At 33.6% G+C, this 15,655-nt stretch overlaps 1 protein-coding gene across 6 annotated transcripts in view; it reads right to left on the bottom strand.

Annotated features, from left to right (window-relative positions):
- Nucleotides 1-15,655, bottom strand: part of Mkk4 (MAP kinase kinase 4) — a 280,839-nt gene that overhangs the window by 193,043 nt on the left and 72,141 nt on the right. For all 6 annotated transcript variants that reach the window (XR_011333901.1, XR_011333900.1, XM_069835063.1 and 3 more), the window contains 2 exons: nt 999-1,130; nt 840-903 (listed from right to left, as the gene is read on the bottom strand). Coding sequence is in view for 4 of the 6 variants with exons in the window: in XM_069835063.1 (XP_069691164.1) it covers nt 840-903; nt 999-1,130 (196 nt within the window). In the remaining 2 variants the exon portion in view is untranslated. The remainder of the gene's footprint in view (nt 1-839; nt 904-998; nt 1,131-15,655) is intronic.

The following is a 15,655-nucleotide window of genomic DNA, read 5'->3' as shown; positions in this document are numbered from 1 at the left end:
CCTGTATGTATACATAATATAGGTCCTAAAATCCTTAGATTTTCTATCAATTCATAACGAATGTTTGTGAACATGATTCAGCTATTCAGAATAGCTCCTCTGCAATTACAGCAAATCTGTCCATTATCATATGTTGTACAGCCAAGCCATTTGCCATCAGTCCTATCCTCTTTCCTTCTTAACCTTACCTTTAATAATTAGTTGAGGTATAGCCTATAACATTTTTTTTATTTCGAAGGATATGTCTTAGGTACTTTCTTGTGTTTTATATTTAAGATTGTTACTATTTGTTTGCTCATAGCAAATTTAATGGGTATTAAGATTATGCGGGGACTTAATACATTTTGTAGGTTGATGTTTCGTTTTGAAACATCAACCTACAAAACGTATCAAGTCCCCACCCCCAGCATATCAAGTCACCCCGTTTTATGGTATTTAAGAAAAAAATAATTAGTCCCTAAAAGATTCATTTAAAAGGGGTTTTACTATGTCCCTTTTTTTTTAATAGAAGAAATTGACTGAAGTAGATTGTGGGCTTTCAAAGAGAAACTTAGCCTGCCTCATATTTAGTGTTTTACTGCAAGATTATCAAATTTTAAGAACAAGACAATTTTAGATCACACTTTGAAGAGTATGAAGAAGGCAAAGACGAGAAGGAAGCTAAAAATAATAAGAAATATTAATGGCTAACAGTAGGCTACCAGAACATTTTTCTCTTTCTTCAGGGCAACCAATTTGGTTTTAAGTGTTTAGGTTTATTAATTTGGGCCATCATGCATTCCAATCTCTTAGCAAATGTGTAAACTATTCCTGTCCTGAATGATAACATCAAAACTTACGGATTCCGGGGACACTTGCAATTTGCCTGTGGACTGGATGCTCTGGCACATACGTAACCTCTCCCTGCAAAACGAAACAAAACAAAGAAAAAAAAAGTAACTGTGAGACAGAGAATAGCAAGCTCATATTAGTGACAGACACAATAGTTACATACACACCGTGATTTGTCAGGTACAGAATCCTGGTTGAATGGGCGGATTCGAGGGGGTGCCACTGTTCGCATCCGAACTGGACTTGAGTTGAGTGGTTCATCATGAGTAGAATTAGAGGAGGGCTGCAAGGGTCGGTGCCTTTAACAGTACAACAATTATAAAGAAATACATTGGCATAAAAAACCTTACATTTATTTAAAATACTGATAACTTGATAACATGGCAACTATGACATTACAATCAAAATTAAATTGGACCTGCATTTACTTTATTATTACTATTATTACTAGCATTTCCATGCACTTTGCTGCATTTATTACAAATAAATATAATTGACTTAAATCTATTATATTGTCAAATACGGCTTTGTAATTACTTAGTGAATAATAGCTTATTATATTTATATGTTTTAAGTTCTTTGCTCCTGAATCATTTTAAAAGTTGTATTTAAAACTATGAATGTAACTTATTAACAAGAAATGCTTTCTGGAGTTGTTCAATCAATTCTACTTTTATGCTTGGTACTACATTACACCTAACAGACAATTGGTCAGTGTCCGAAACAAAATATACATCTTGTAAGAACTGAGGTGTTTTACTCTCAGCTGAAAGAAGACTTCCAATTAAATGATAGGCCTATGCTTAAACTTCAATGTTGGCATAAAATTGACTTCATGTATTTCTTTTGCACCAAACAATGCCATACGGAGGAAGGTGTTGTACTGTCTTATATTACTTAAAACCTTTCCATCAGCACAACATAATCCGTTTGACTCATTACCCAATTTTCTGCACTGAATTTATTGCATAGTTTATTAATTTTACCTATTTGAACACAATTCAAATGAGCATAATCAATATTCGGATCATAATGGAATGCTAAGCTAACATACTATTACTGCATACTAAAACAATACATTCTCATTCGTTAATTCTCTGAAAACGTTCAGCGCTGTTCTCTCTTTCTTGAGCCTGGTAAGTTCGAACTCTGTTATCGGCAAGTCAATCAAAGCATTCAATGCTAGTTTCTCTTGGTCGAGCCGCTGAAATGATTACACTGTTACTTCATAAACGAATCTACTGTTCTTCCCCACTCTTATTAAATCTCCTAATTTTGAGTTAGAAGTGTTTCGGGATAACTGAGATTTTTTGTTTTGGCATTTTAAAGTACGTACTATATGAAAAGCAATAGCCTTGCTTACATAACATTGACAATTAAAGTCTTTTTCAGAAATTACTATCCGAAATTATTAATGTTGTTGTTGTTTTCTAATGCCAGGCATTTGACAATAAAGTCATTTGACCTCTTCCACTCCAATATTTTTCAAAGATATTATCATGGCACAGATTTTGAGGTGTTCCCACTTATGCTTATCCACTAAATGGATAAAAAACAAATCGAATTCAAAGCCCCACATGCACTACACCTTCTCTAGGAGACTGCGGAGTCTGGATGCTGTCTGCCATGATTCTCAATACAGTAGGGCACAACCAGTGCCATTTAGTATATAAAACGTTCAAAATGGGATACATAATTTATTAATGTCCAACCTACACTACAAAATAAGGTGCAACTTTGATATACTCCCATACCACACATGGGAGAAACAGTGTACCTAAATAATTGAAAATAACCTCAAAATTTTAACACACCACTCTAGACACACACTACGTCACTGAGAAAGTTATATACTTAATGGGTAACAGTTCTCTATAGTGCACAACACTTCATAATGGATACTTAGCAAAGTAACATATTTAGTACAACTTGTGATTTGTGGGCCATCCAAAACCCCGACTTCAACTCCACTGTGTGCAAGTCCTTATAATATGCTCGATCACTTATGGACTACAATTAACAATACGTATCTCAGTCATAACAACGTCATACAATACCAGATGAAACTATACAGTAATTACATAATTAAAATACGCCATTTGATTCAGGAAGCATACATTTTTGGTACAAGGATAAATCGTTTAACATGTTTCTTAATTGAAATTGTGTTTGAATAATGAAAATACGATATTTTTTGTCCAGAGAGCACACATTTGGTGCAAGGATAATTCCTTTAACATGATTTTCAATTGTAATTATATACACATAATTAAAATAGGATCATTTGGTTCAAGGAACATTCGTTTAACATTTTTCTAAATTAGTCTTGAATACATCCTATAATAAATCACACCAAACTAATAGCGTAGATTGTATACGAATATAATTGTCTGTGTTGGTCTGACTGTGCATAATTTTTTTACATAAATAAAAACAAATGAAAATGAACATGGTACATAAATATTATTTTAAGAAACACAGGAAACAAATATGGGTAAATGATAAGCACAGGAACGTCATTTCATGACACTTTGTAAAATGACTCAGGTCCAGTGACCTCAACGATAAAAAATACAATTTTTTTTACTCCATATATATTACTCATCTTTTACGTCAAAACTTGTAAAAATACGATTATGTTCTGTGGACAAAAATAAATTGAAATGTACAAAATTAGTATTTTAGTGGACCAAATAATGTTTAAGTAGGCCTATGCATTACCATGGCTCGCTCAAATATGTAATCTATATTAATAATTAAGTAATACAATATATCGACAGTATATCAAGTTTTCTGTGCGCAAGTATCTGTTTTAATCCTACCTCATGGCTCATTTGTACTCAGTCTTTGATTCACTCAGGAGTTACAGTAATGGCAGTATAGTTTATGTCCATCTAGAGAAACTACACTTTCCAAATCAGTTAAGTAGGCTCTGAGATTATTTCATACAAACACTCTTTCTTCAAATATTAATATCGATAAATATTTATATATGAGTTATTCTCTCCAAATAGGCCACTTTGAGGACAAAAATATATATGTATTCTGAAAATAATTGCATTATTATTGACTATAGGGGTGAGGGAGTGATTTTTCCGCAAAATGTTGGTTTTAAGAGTTACATTATACACATTTAACATTGAAAATAGTTTTATTAGAACAAAGAAAATATATTTCACCGTAAGAAATAATTTTATTAGAACAAAGAAAACATAATATTTCACAGTAAGAATTTTTTTAATAGAACAAAGACAATTAAAAAGAATTTCTCATTCAGCATAGGCCTATGCATACTTTTCTTTATTTTATTGCCTATCTTCATTTGGAGAGCCATTTATATCCACTCCCCAAACAAAAATGGCTGCATGGCTGCTTGTCAAAGGGCCACTCAAAGCTCAGAGTGTTGAAGAAAACACCAGGCATTGTCTTTATATCATTATCTTCCTAACAGGTAACAGTCCTAGAAGGACTGTTCTGGTCTACAAAAGTTTTCCCGCCATCTCTTCACAGGATGACCCAATGATCTTTTCCCTGTTGGTCTGTAGTTCAAGAGCACTCGAGGAATTCTTGTTCTAGACATACGCTTGACATGGTGAAGCCAGCTGTCTTGATATTGATGAATATACTGCAGTACAGGTTCCATTTCCAGTTCTTGTAAAATGTCTTCATTTCTTTTATGATCCCATTTAGTGTATCCTGCTGTTCAGTGCATAAACTTCATTTCACTTGCAGTAATTCTATTTTCATCACTTTTTCGTTAGGTCCAAACTTCGCAGCCGTAACAGAGGACAGATCTTGCTAAGGTCTTATACAGATGAGTGCGGGTATGTTTCTGGACTTTCTTTATATAACCTGGTGAACCTTCTGAATGTCTTCATTCATCACTGTTAAAGTGTACACTCTAGGGCATCTACATTTCAAAACTGAAAACAACACATAAATGCTGGGAACACCTTTTCCTTCTGCTACAGCCCTGACAGCAGATCTTTTTAATGTACCGCTTACACCATCACGAGCTCCTCTACTGTGCCCAGACTCAGTGTACTTCCAAGAGAAGTGTTCAACAGTTGGTATTATTTCTTCAAGATTGTTCCAATTATATGAAACATAATTTTATTCCGATACTGCATAGCTGGGCTATCACTAAGCATATGGAAGGTACTCAAAGTTTCTTCCTTTTTCAACTTGGCAGCCCACTGGAAAGTAGGTTTAAGGTGAGCCATTATGGCAAAAGCATCATGGCGAAGACTCTCGGACATCGTGCAGAAAGGGAAGAATGTCACATCTTTAGCTGACAGTTTTAAGTACATTATAACAGTGTGAAGAGTTATTTGTTGCCTTGAGCCTCCAAAATGGAAGAATTGGATTTTTAAGCATACTTACAATTGCAATTTTCGCATCTATGGCAACTTCACTGGCCATAGTGTAGATTTTAATTTTGACATGGCAATATACTGATAGACTGTGTTTCCAAAATGTCACATCAATTTATCCATTGATTGATGATGTATAATATAAAGGTTTATCATTGTAAGAAATGTATGTATGACTTTGACCATTGAAAACTTCTACAACTACAAAACAGTTACGGAATTTTATTAATTGAAGTGTCAGTGAGTGTTTATCACTCCCACACAAGTGGAATCACTCCCTCCTTAGTGAAGCAGTATGAAGGAGTGACAGTGAGAGTGTGATGAATTCTAATAAAACAGCCTACATTATTACTTCCAAATTGAGATTATTTAGGTTAGGTTCTACAATTCCAACCTTCACTTAAATACTAATATTTCAGTAACAAAAACACTATTAACTGCAATTTCCTGTATTAACCCTAGACGGACCAAGGGAGAGTCAATTTATGTCCACACTTTTTTAGAACTATTACTATTATAGTGTAGAACATGTTCAGACCATGGTGTTCTCTTTTTGTGTCAGAAATAGTATAAAGTTAACGATTCCATGAAGACAATCAAGTTTTTTTGGTTGAAAACCTAATTATAGGGACTAAATTTCGAAGTGGTCACAAAATAGCCCTTTCTTGGTCCAACTTGTAACAATTTTTTTTATTCGAAATTATAAACATATGTTACAACAATGGACTTATTATTCGCAACTGCAAATTATGTTGTAACAATAGTCCACACCTGTGGAGTAACGGTTAGTGCATCTGGCAAATACACCAGGTGGCCCGGGTTCGATTCCCGGTTGGGCCAAGTTACCTGGTTGAGTTTTTTTCCAGGGTTTTCCCTCAACCCAATATGAGCAAATGCTGGGTCACTTTCGGTGATGGACCCCTGACTCATTTCACCGGCATTATCACCTTCATCCAATTCAAATGCTAAATAACCTAAAGATGTTGATAAAGTGTCGTAAAATAACCTACTAAAATAAAATATGTTGTAACAAGGAACTTATTTGGAAATCGACATTATATTACATTGTTGGCATTGCTGCATGGATTGAAAACTCAATTTATAAACAGTGTTATTCTGTCCCTGACCGTGGTATGATTCAGAAATACGAGCAGATAATTATATAATATGGAAAGTGAATCGGAAGCAGTTTTAGAAGAAAGTTATGATATTTTTTATGAGTGTGTTAGTAAAACTGAAGATGAAGTTCATCAGATTGAAGACATGGACTGTGATTATGATAATGGTGAGAATGATGATGACGCAGAACCCAATTTTACTGTATACACTTCAAGTGACAGCGAAACTGATAGAAATATTAGTGATAACAACAATAGTGCAAGTGTAAGAATTGTGAAGTATGTGACTAAAAGTGGAAGGGTTTATGTACCTAACCCGCCTCATCCCACGTGAAGAACTGTTGCAAATATAATACATGGAAAGCCTGGACTGCAACAAACTGGTCAAGTAACCACAATACAAGAATTTCCACCACATACAAGTTGCATTTTCCACAAACAATGGTTGTTTTCGCTAATTTGCTTAGTTTTTCACTCTCAGTGCGACACTGTTTGCTACATGTATGGCACCTCCCTTTCCCTGATGACTGCTGATTCTGTGTTGTTTTGGTGATTTTCTTCTTTATGATGGCTTCCATTGACATGATGATATTGTTCTGCAGTCCAATTATATTTGCAGCATGATGTTCCACATTTGGTTTGATTAGTTGTAACCCCAGTTCCTGTAGATAAAATTGCCCCTTGTTTGTTTTCTTTTTGTACCAGTCTGGGAAATTCATAATGTACATTGTATAAGAATTTATGCATGCAATATCAATTAGGGTGTAAAATACTGATAGTGGCCAATGACGGGTACCTTTCTTAGTAGTATACATCCTGGCCATTTTATCAATGGTGTCACCAGAATCTTTTAGAAAGTTCTTTACTGATGAAATTGTGTCTAAAATTGTGTAACACACAAACGAGGAAGTAGAGAAAAGGAGTGTCGAAGAAACAAGTCCAACTGAAATTCTTGCATTCATAGGTACTCTCATTTTGATGGGAGCAAATAAAGACAACAACCTAGATTACCATGACTTATGGTCCCAAGAGCTTGGAAGGTCAGTATACATAGCCAGGATGAGTCGTAACAGATTTCGTGATCTTCTGTCATCAGATTTGATGATAAGAACACAAGGCAGGTTGGGAGATCTAATGACAAAATTGCAGTGTGGCTCAGTCGGTTAAGGCACCTGCCTGCTGGTCTGAAGTTGCGCTCGGGCGCAGGTTCGATCCCTGCTTGGGCTGATTACTGATTGGGTTTTTCCGAGGTTTTCCCCAACCATAAGGTGAATGCCAGGTAATCTATGGCGAATCCTCGGCCTCATCTCGCCAAATACCATCTCGCTATCACCAATCTCATCGATGCTAAATAACCTCGTAGTTGATACAGCATTGTTAAATAACCAACTTAAAAAAATGACAAATTTGCTCCTTTACGAGAAATATTTCAACTTTTGAATGACATATTTCCGAAGTACTGTAGAGCTGGTAAAAAACACTATCATAGGTGAAATGCTTTCCCTGTTTCGAGGCAGATGCCCATTTAAAGTCTTTTTGAAAGAAAAACCAGGTAAATATGAGATCCTCATCAGACTTCTTGCTGACTGTGACTATTGTTACATTCATAGTATAGAAGTTTATGCTGGCAAACAAGGAAGAACTCCTGAATAAAGAGGCCCTAGGCTTGTTGCTCCAATAAAGGACACAGGTCAGAATGTGACTGTGACTACTGACTGGTTCTATACATCGGTCGAACTTGCTGAAGATCTGTACGAGTGTAAAATTACTTTAGTTGGTACCATGAAAAATAATCGCAAAAATATTCCTGAAGAACTAAAAACCATAACTGGAAGAGAATTGCACTCAAGCAAGTTCGCATTCACTGACCCTGCATCTGAAAAACCACCTGTCACGTTAGTGTCGTATATTCCTAAACCTAAGAAGAACCTAATCATGTTCTTCTTGTCATCACAATATCAGGATGCCAAAGTTTCTGAAGGTGGAAAAAAAAAAATCAGATATAAATTTATTCTATAACTCAACCAAAGGCTCTGTTGACACCATTGATCAAATGGCCAGGATGTATACTACTAAGAGAGGTACCCGTCGTTGACCGCTATCAGTATTTTACACCCTAATTGATATTGCATGCATAAATTCTTGTACACTGTACATTATGCATTTCCTAGAAAACAAACAGGTGGCGCTTTTATCTACAGGAACTGGGGGTACAACTAATCAAACCAAATGTGGAACATCGTGCTGCAAACATAATTGGACTGCAGAACAATATCATCATGTCAATGGAAGCCATCCTCAAGAAGAAAATCACTAAAACAAAGCAGAATCAGCAGCAGCCATCAGGGAAAGGGAGGTACCATACATGTAGCAAACAGTGTCGCACCAAGAGTGAAAAACAAAACAAATTAGCAAAAACAACCATTGTTTGTGGAAAATGCAACTTGCATATGTGTGGAAAACACAGTCAAAAGACAAACATATGCTATGAGTGTGCGAATGAGATGGATGAATCTGAATGAAGATGTGAATGATGTATAAGAAATTGTTCAAGCATTAACTTTCAATAATTAATTTAATTTGACTATTTTCAAGATATAAGAAATATTTGTTTCTTAATATACATTATTTTTTACTTAATTAACTCAATAAAGAACTAATACTTACGCAAAAATTGTAAATACAACCATAAAGGTAAAATATAATGGTGGACATTATTTAGCCCTCCCTTGGTCCAGCATGTTACCAAAAAAAGCTTGGTCTGCCTAGGGTTAATATCTCAATAGTGAGGGAGTGATTATCAAAGAAATACTCGGTGCAATATATCCAGTTTTTAATTTCCAGCATTAATATGTTGAAAAACAAACAGGTTTTATGTTTTTAAAATGTGCTCACATGAGTAACAAGTTCAGCTGTTTGTTTCCAGTATCCTACTCTGCCATCTGTTGCCAATACTATGAATTTCTTTCCTCTAATGAAGAAATGATCATAAAATTAGAGGGCATGCATATAATATTTCATAATAATTCAAACATACGAAAAGTGATTTAAATATCATTTTTCACTCACCACATCAACACTTCATCCAGTTATCACAGTAGAAAATAAATATTCAAAATTATTTTTCCCAAGAAAAAATCATTAAGTGGACAAGATGACTGAGGGAACATGAGAGAGTGATGAAAGACAAGTTTAAAAACAAACACTGTACAGACTTGACACATTTATTGTCATTTTAAGGGTTAAAATAAACTAAACTGCTTTAGAACTTAATGCCAGAAGACAAGAAAACTGAAAACCACCAAAAAAAATTCTGAGTGAGAAGCTAGGAACACAGTTTGTGCTTAATTGCAGAGAATCACCCATATGCTTATCATAGAATACAACAATATCTGCATAGAAATAGTGTTAAATGAATACCTTTCCATTTGTTATGCAAGGCAACCTTAAATAAATACAGAGTCATTTGTTGTCACTTTTTAGTCTAATTGAGACAGCACTGACATAAAATGCACTGTTATTTTAAAACTCATATATCTCGTTAAATATCAGTCCTACAAAATTTTGCATACAATAAAACTTGTCGGAAACATTTTTTAAAGCAACTTCTGTAATGTAACATTTTTCTAAAAAATCATTAATAAATGTGATATTTTGATTTATTTACTTCAGGTCCCCTTATAACTCCCTTTTAAAGAAAGTATTTTGTATTCCATACAGTCTAAAAATTTAAGTGGGAACTAACTTACCTTACACAACAATTTTCATAGAAATTGGTTCAGCAATTATCGCATGAAAAGGTAACAAATACAGACGTGGACAAATTATTAACAAAATTGACGATTTTTATGATAATTCTGTTTACAAAATTTGACTTTTCAATTTAGATTACAGTTGAAAATTTTGCATATTTCTATCATTACAGTAGACAGAAATATGCAAAAATGTCAACTGTAGTTTAAATTGAAGAGTTAAATTTTGTAAAAATATATAATAATCTTCAATTTTGTTAATAATTTGTAATTTAGCAAAAATGTCAACTACAGTCTAAATTGAACAGTCAAATTTTGTAAAACTATAAAATAAAAATCTTCAGTTTTGCTAATAATTTGGAAATATCCAAAATGTCAACTGTATTCCAAATTGAAGAATCGAATTTTGTAAAAATATATAATAAAAACCTTCAGTTTTGCTAATAATTTGTAAATATGCAAAAATATCAAATGTAGTCCAAATTGAAGAGTTAAATTTTATAAAAATATACAAAACAAATCTTCAATTTTGTTAATAATTTGGAAATACGCAAAAATGTCAACTGTAGTCTAAATTTAAGAATTATATTTTGTAAAAATATATAATAAGAATCTTCAATTTTGCTAATAATTTGTCCACGTCTGTATACATACATAATTATATACATACAGACAGACAGACAAAAATAAAAAAAAAAATTAAAAAAAACTTGATTTTTTGTCTCAGAATAGTTAATTATACATGTTAACGCCAATTAATTTTGTAAAAGCGAAAATTACCAGAAAAATTTTGGTTACAGTTTTATTATTAGAATTGTACAGAGTGTCTCAAATTGATGTATACACATTTTGAAACACTATTTCTCAGCAATAAGATGAGACAGAAATACGATTTTTGCGGTTTTGTATCCCTTAAGTCCATACATATTCAAAATGGCCCCCTTCCGCCACAGTACACTCCCAACGACGACGTACAATAGAGTGATATAGCAACTGGATTGTTGCTAATGGAATATCATTACAGGCATGTTCAATCTGAACTCTCAGTTCTTCCAGTGTTTGTGGTTTTGTGGCATACACTGTGTCCTTTAGAGCTCCCCATAGGTAGAAGTCTGGAGGGGTTTGACTTAAATGATGGATGTTGGATGCTCATAGATGTTCCTTAGTTTGCCACAGTGGTCGGGCCAGCGCTAGCTGTATTTTGATCAAAGAGTTTGTAAAGTTAATAATACAAAAGCTCTTTGGTTTCGAAAGTTCTATGGTTATAAGTTTCGCCAATATGAGTTTTAAATAGATATTATTAATATTCATTATTTACAGGATGTGTCAGTTTGATAACATTCGGATTATTATTACTATTACTGTATAGCCGATTTTCATTTTCATTTGAAGACAAAGTAACCATATTATTCTACTGTGTATGACCCTAGATCATATATGTGATCTGGGGTATGACCTATTAACCTCATTATTTTGTTCAGTTGATCAGATCAATTGTTGGATGTTGGCATTCCTGTTCTGTTTAAATCTTGAATAAATTATAGAAAGGACGAACATGGATGCTTAAGGAACAGACCGAGTTAATTTAGATGTTATTGGTGCTTTTCTGCAACAAGAAATAATTCGCAACGTTAAAGGTAAGAAAGAAATACGTTTGAGATTACCAGACTTAACGTCATCTACATGGTTCAACTTTTCTTTCAACTTCACACATTCAAGCAATGCATACAAGATTGGTATTTAATATTAATACGGCGTACCATGTATATACAAAATCTTTATGCATCTTAATTCAACATGCGCTTTAAACTTGATTATTTCAACATTCTTCCCAGATTGCATACGTACGAGCATGAAAAACTGAACCGCGTAGATGCAGCTGAACTGTATCGTCATGTTTTTAAATGTAAACTGAATTCCTCCATCATATCTTAAACACTTATTAAACTGAGATCCTTTAATTGTTTTAAGGTAAGCTAACAGAGTTAATATACACTTAGAGTATGAACGAATATATTATTTTTGTATATAGCTAAGTTAGGTTGGTCAGACATCTTAAAATTCTTGGGACAGAACCTGATATGACTAAATATATTGTTCCCGGGATACTTCTTTACAATTGCGTTACCAAAGGATGGCATCATAACCTACCTTGGTAACGCAATAGTAAAGAAGTGTCTTTCCCGAAAACAAAACATATTTTAGAAAATTGACTTCACAGTTAACAGTAGTACCTTTACTCGAATAATGTCGATAAAATAAAAACAGAGTTAGATTACAGGCGATATTTATTATTTTTATAGACTCGTGGATAGAATTCTTCACAAACGTGTGTGTGTGTCTAATGTTCTGGATTTAACAATGAAGTCATCATCCTTCTTGCTTCCCAATATTTTGATGGAAGATCCACAAATGTCCTAAGAGTTTCACAATTAGCCAGGTGCTCCATCTCCATGTCCTCTTCTCTGGTGCACAGTATGCATTTAGGTGAATTCAGTACTCCAATACGATGGAGGTGTTTACTGAGGCAATCATGACCAGTAATCAATCTAAACATGGCCACGGCAGATTTTCGAGGTAGATCAGGAATTAGTTTTGGATCTTTGAGTGATTCTTTCCATTTTGAATTTTGATGTTTTGCCTGTTCGCTGTTACTTATTCTTTTTATGACTCGTTTTATTGATTCATATGGGAACATGAAATTTGTTTTTAAGTTGATTTTAGTTCCTTTCTTTGCTAACATATCTGCTTTCTCGTTACCGTTCAGTCCACAGTGGGCCGGGATCCATTGGAAGACCACTTTTTTATTTAGCATTTGAATTTGTTTTACCATGCAATGAATTTCTTTTACTTTTTCCATTTTAGGGGATGTAGTTGAGCTGATGGACTGGATTGCAGCTTTGGAATCAGACAGGATGACTATGTTTTTGCACTGGTTTAGCCAAACAAATACATTTTGAAGTGATGTACAAATGGCTTCAACTTCGCCATCAAAATTTGTTGTGTACTTGCCAACATTTTTATAAAGAGAAAAGTATTGACGACAAGTAGCTCCTGCTCCAGCTCCTTCATTTTGATCCATGAGAGATCCATCAGTGTAAATGTACACCCAGTCCTTTTGTGGATATTTTCTATTAATTGTTTGTAGGGCAATGGCTTTTGCTACTTCTGGATTTATATCTTTTTTTGTTGAAGACTTCATCAAGATCAAGGCAGCAGTCTACTTTGAAGTTAATAAGTGGATTATATCGAGACATCAAGTTATTTCACTGAGCCACTATTTCACAAACGTCGATTATACTGAAATCCTTTAATTGTTCTATGAAATGTAGTGTTATTAATGCATTATATGATACTAGCCTACTGCTGGTTTGTTTCAGTTAATAGAAAGACAGATGGCGGAGTTTTACACTGTCAATGTGCTGCAATGTACTGACAGAAATTGGGCAGTAATGACAAGACCTGGTTATTCCTGTTTCCTGTGCCAAGTAATGCAGCAGAGCTTAAAAGGTAAGCAATGGCGTTGGCATAAGCTCAATGCAAATATAACCTTATATATCTTCAGTAAATAGTCAGAGTTGGTAAACTGTAATGATTTTTAAATTTAAGTGAGATTTCTTTTTATCGAAATCAAATTTGTTTATTAAAATGATTTTTTGCCTTCTTTTGTAATTAATTTAAACTTAATTTGTGCATTAGTTCCTACATAATTGTGTATTTTTGAATGTGTTATTTTAAGTAATAACAACATCGCTTCAAAAATAATTTACTATGTTTACACATAGGCCTCATTATTAATACATGACAAGTTACAGCACTAATAACCTGCACTTAATGATATTAATAATTAGCTCAGACTTAGGCAAAATATTAATCGAAGTTTGTTATTCATTAGAAAAGAATTAAACTATTTAGAGAGATTAATATTTACAAATAAATTTATCAGAAGAGCTTAGCATTGTGTGTTTTAAAATAAATACATAGCCCATTTGGCATTTGTGCAACTGTTACTTTGAATATTGTTATGAGCTACAACTATTCGTTTCAGTCCTCAGCATCATACTATGCTTTAATTAGGTGGTGATTCCGAAAGTAGGCCTTACTTGACTACCTGTACCATGTGTTCTGTCGCTCCTTAATTAGGAGTTAGGAAAAGAGATATGAGAAGCAAACTTTCAAAACCTGTCCATTTTTCAGAAAATGCTAGAAATATATGTCTGTAATAGACAAAGATTTTTCTGTGGTGAAATTTTATATGAATTTATAGCAAGAAAAATATTGCAGAGATGAAAGTTTTTGGCATTTGAAATGTATTTTCTAAAAATGGAAATGTCAAGTTTTGCAAGTTTGCTCCTCATATATATTGCTGATAGTTTTAAGAAGCAGCAGAACAGTCATATGTAAAAACGTTTATATTGTTTTCTTCAGGAAGTTAATTTCTCATCTTAACCACGTTAGCTGTATATAATTTTAATCTGTGATTTAAGTAATAACAATTATCTGATGTAAATAATGATAATTATTTTATTTACATCATGATTAAATCATTAATTTAAATTAATACCAACCCTGGTTTGTGTATTTTTCGAAGATAATAATAGAATCTTGATTGTAACATGTACCAAAATGTGGGCAGCTATGGCAGAAAATCCTCATCCTTACAGAAGGGCCTATATATGTGCAAGCCATTTTCACAGTAATCAGTATAACGATGGCTTCAGGTACAACTTACTAAGAGGGGTCATTCCATCAAGAGATGCTTGGTATCCCTCTCAGAAACTACCATCCACTTCATCACCAGCCTACCTACTTTAACATTTTTCACCACCTAACATAATTGTTTTTTTCATTGCACTTCACCATGGCATCAATATGAACCTGCAGCTTTCTCAACTGGCGAGTTTTGGGTGCACTATTTAGGTATTTTTAGAGAATAAATGTGGTACAATAATTCCAGCAATGGGGGCACAACCAAACCAAGCGCTGCCAGTATCGAAGCTCAAAATAAGAAAACGTGAAATATCGAAGCTCAAAATAAGAAAACGTGAAATATCGACATATTTCTAATAAATTACATTGTACTTTTTCTAATATGGTGGTGCCTTCAATTAGCTGTGCATGAGAAGCTTAAAAGTACCACTTTTTTCTTTGTATGCATCTCTTAATGGTGTTTTTGTTGAACTATTACAGTATGTCTGTTGTAGATAAATTGTTTTCTTTGTATTCTCTTTCAGTGGGTGATTCATTTATTGTGTTCTGCCCAAGGGCAGGTCTTTCACTGCAAATCCAGCATTCTCCAATCTTTTCTATTTTCTGCCATCTTAACTAATGGCAGGTACTTTTATAAATGTATATTCGCTCTGTTCGTGAAAAACAAATAAAGTAGTATTTAATAAATATTTTGGAATTGTGTTACATCATTTGATTGCAAAAGCATCTTATGACTATTTTGAAACTAATGTTTGGCATTAAAAAATAGGAAATTATAATTATATAACTGACCAATAATAATAGTCAAGTCTACAATGTCAGAGTTAATTGCTTTATGTTGCTTTTATTTCCCAACACAGGATATGCAACA

Source organism: Periplaneta americana, chromosome 9, assembly GCF_040183065.1.
Source record: "Periplaneta americana isolate PAMFEO1 chromosome 9, P.americana_PAMFEO1_priV1, whole genome shotgun sequence".
NCBI lineage: Eukaryota > Metazoa > Arthropoda > Insecta > Blattodea > Blattidae > Periplaneta > Periplaneta americana.
The sequence above is the reverse complement of the archived record's forward strand: the minus strand, read 5'-3'. Positions and strand labels throughout refer to the sequence as shown.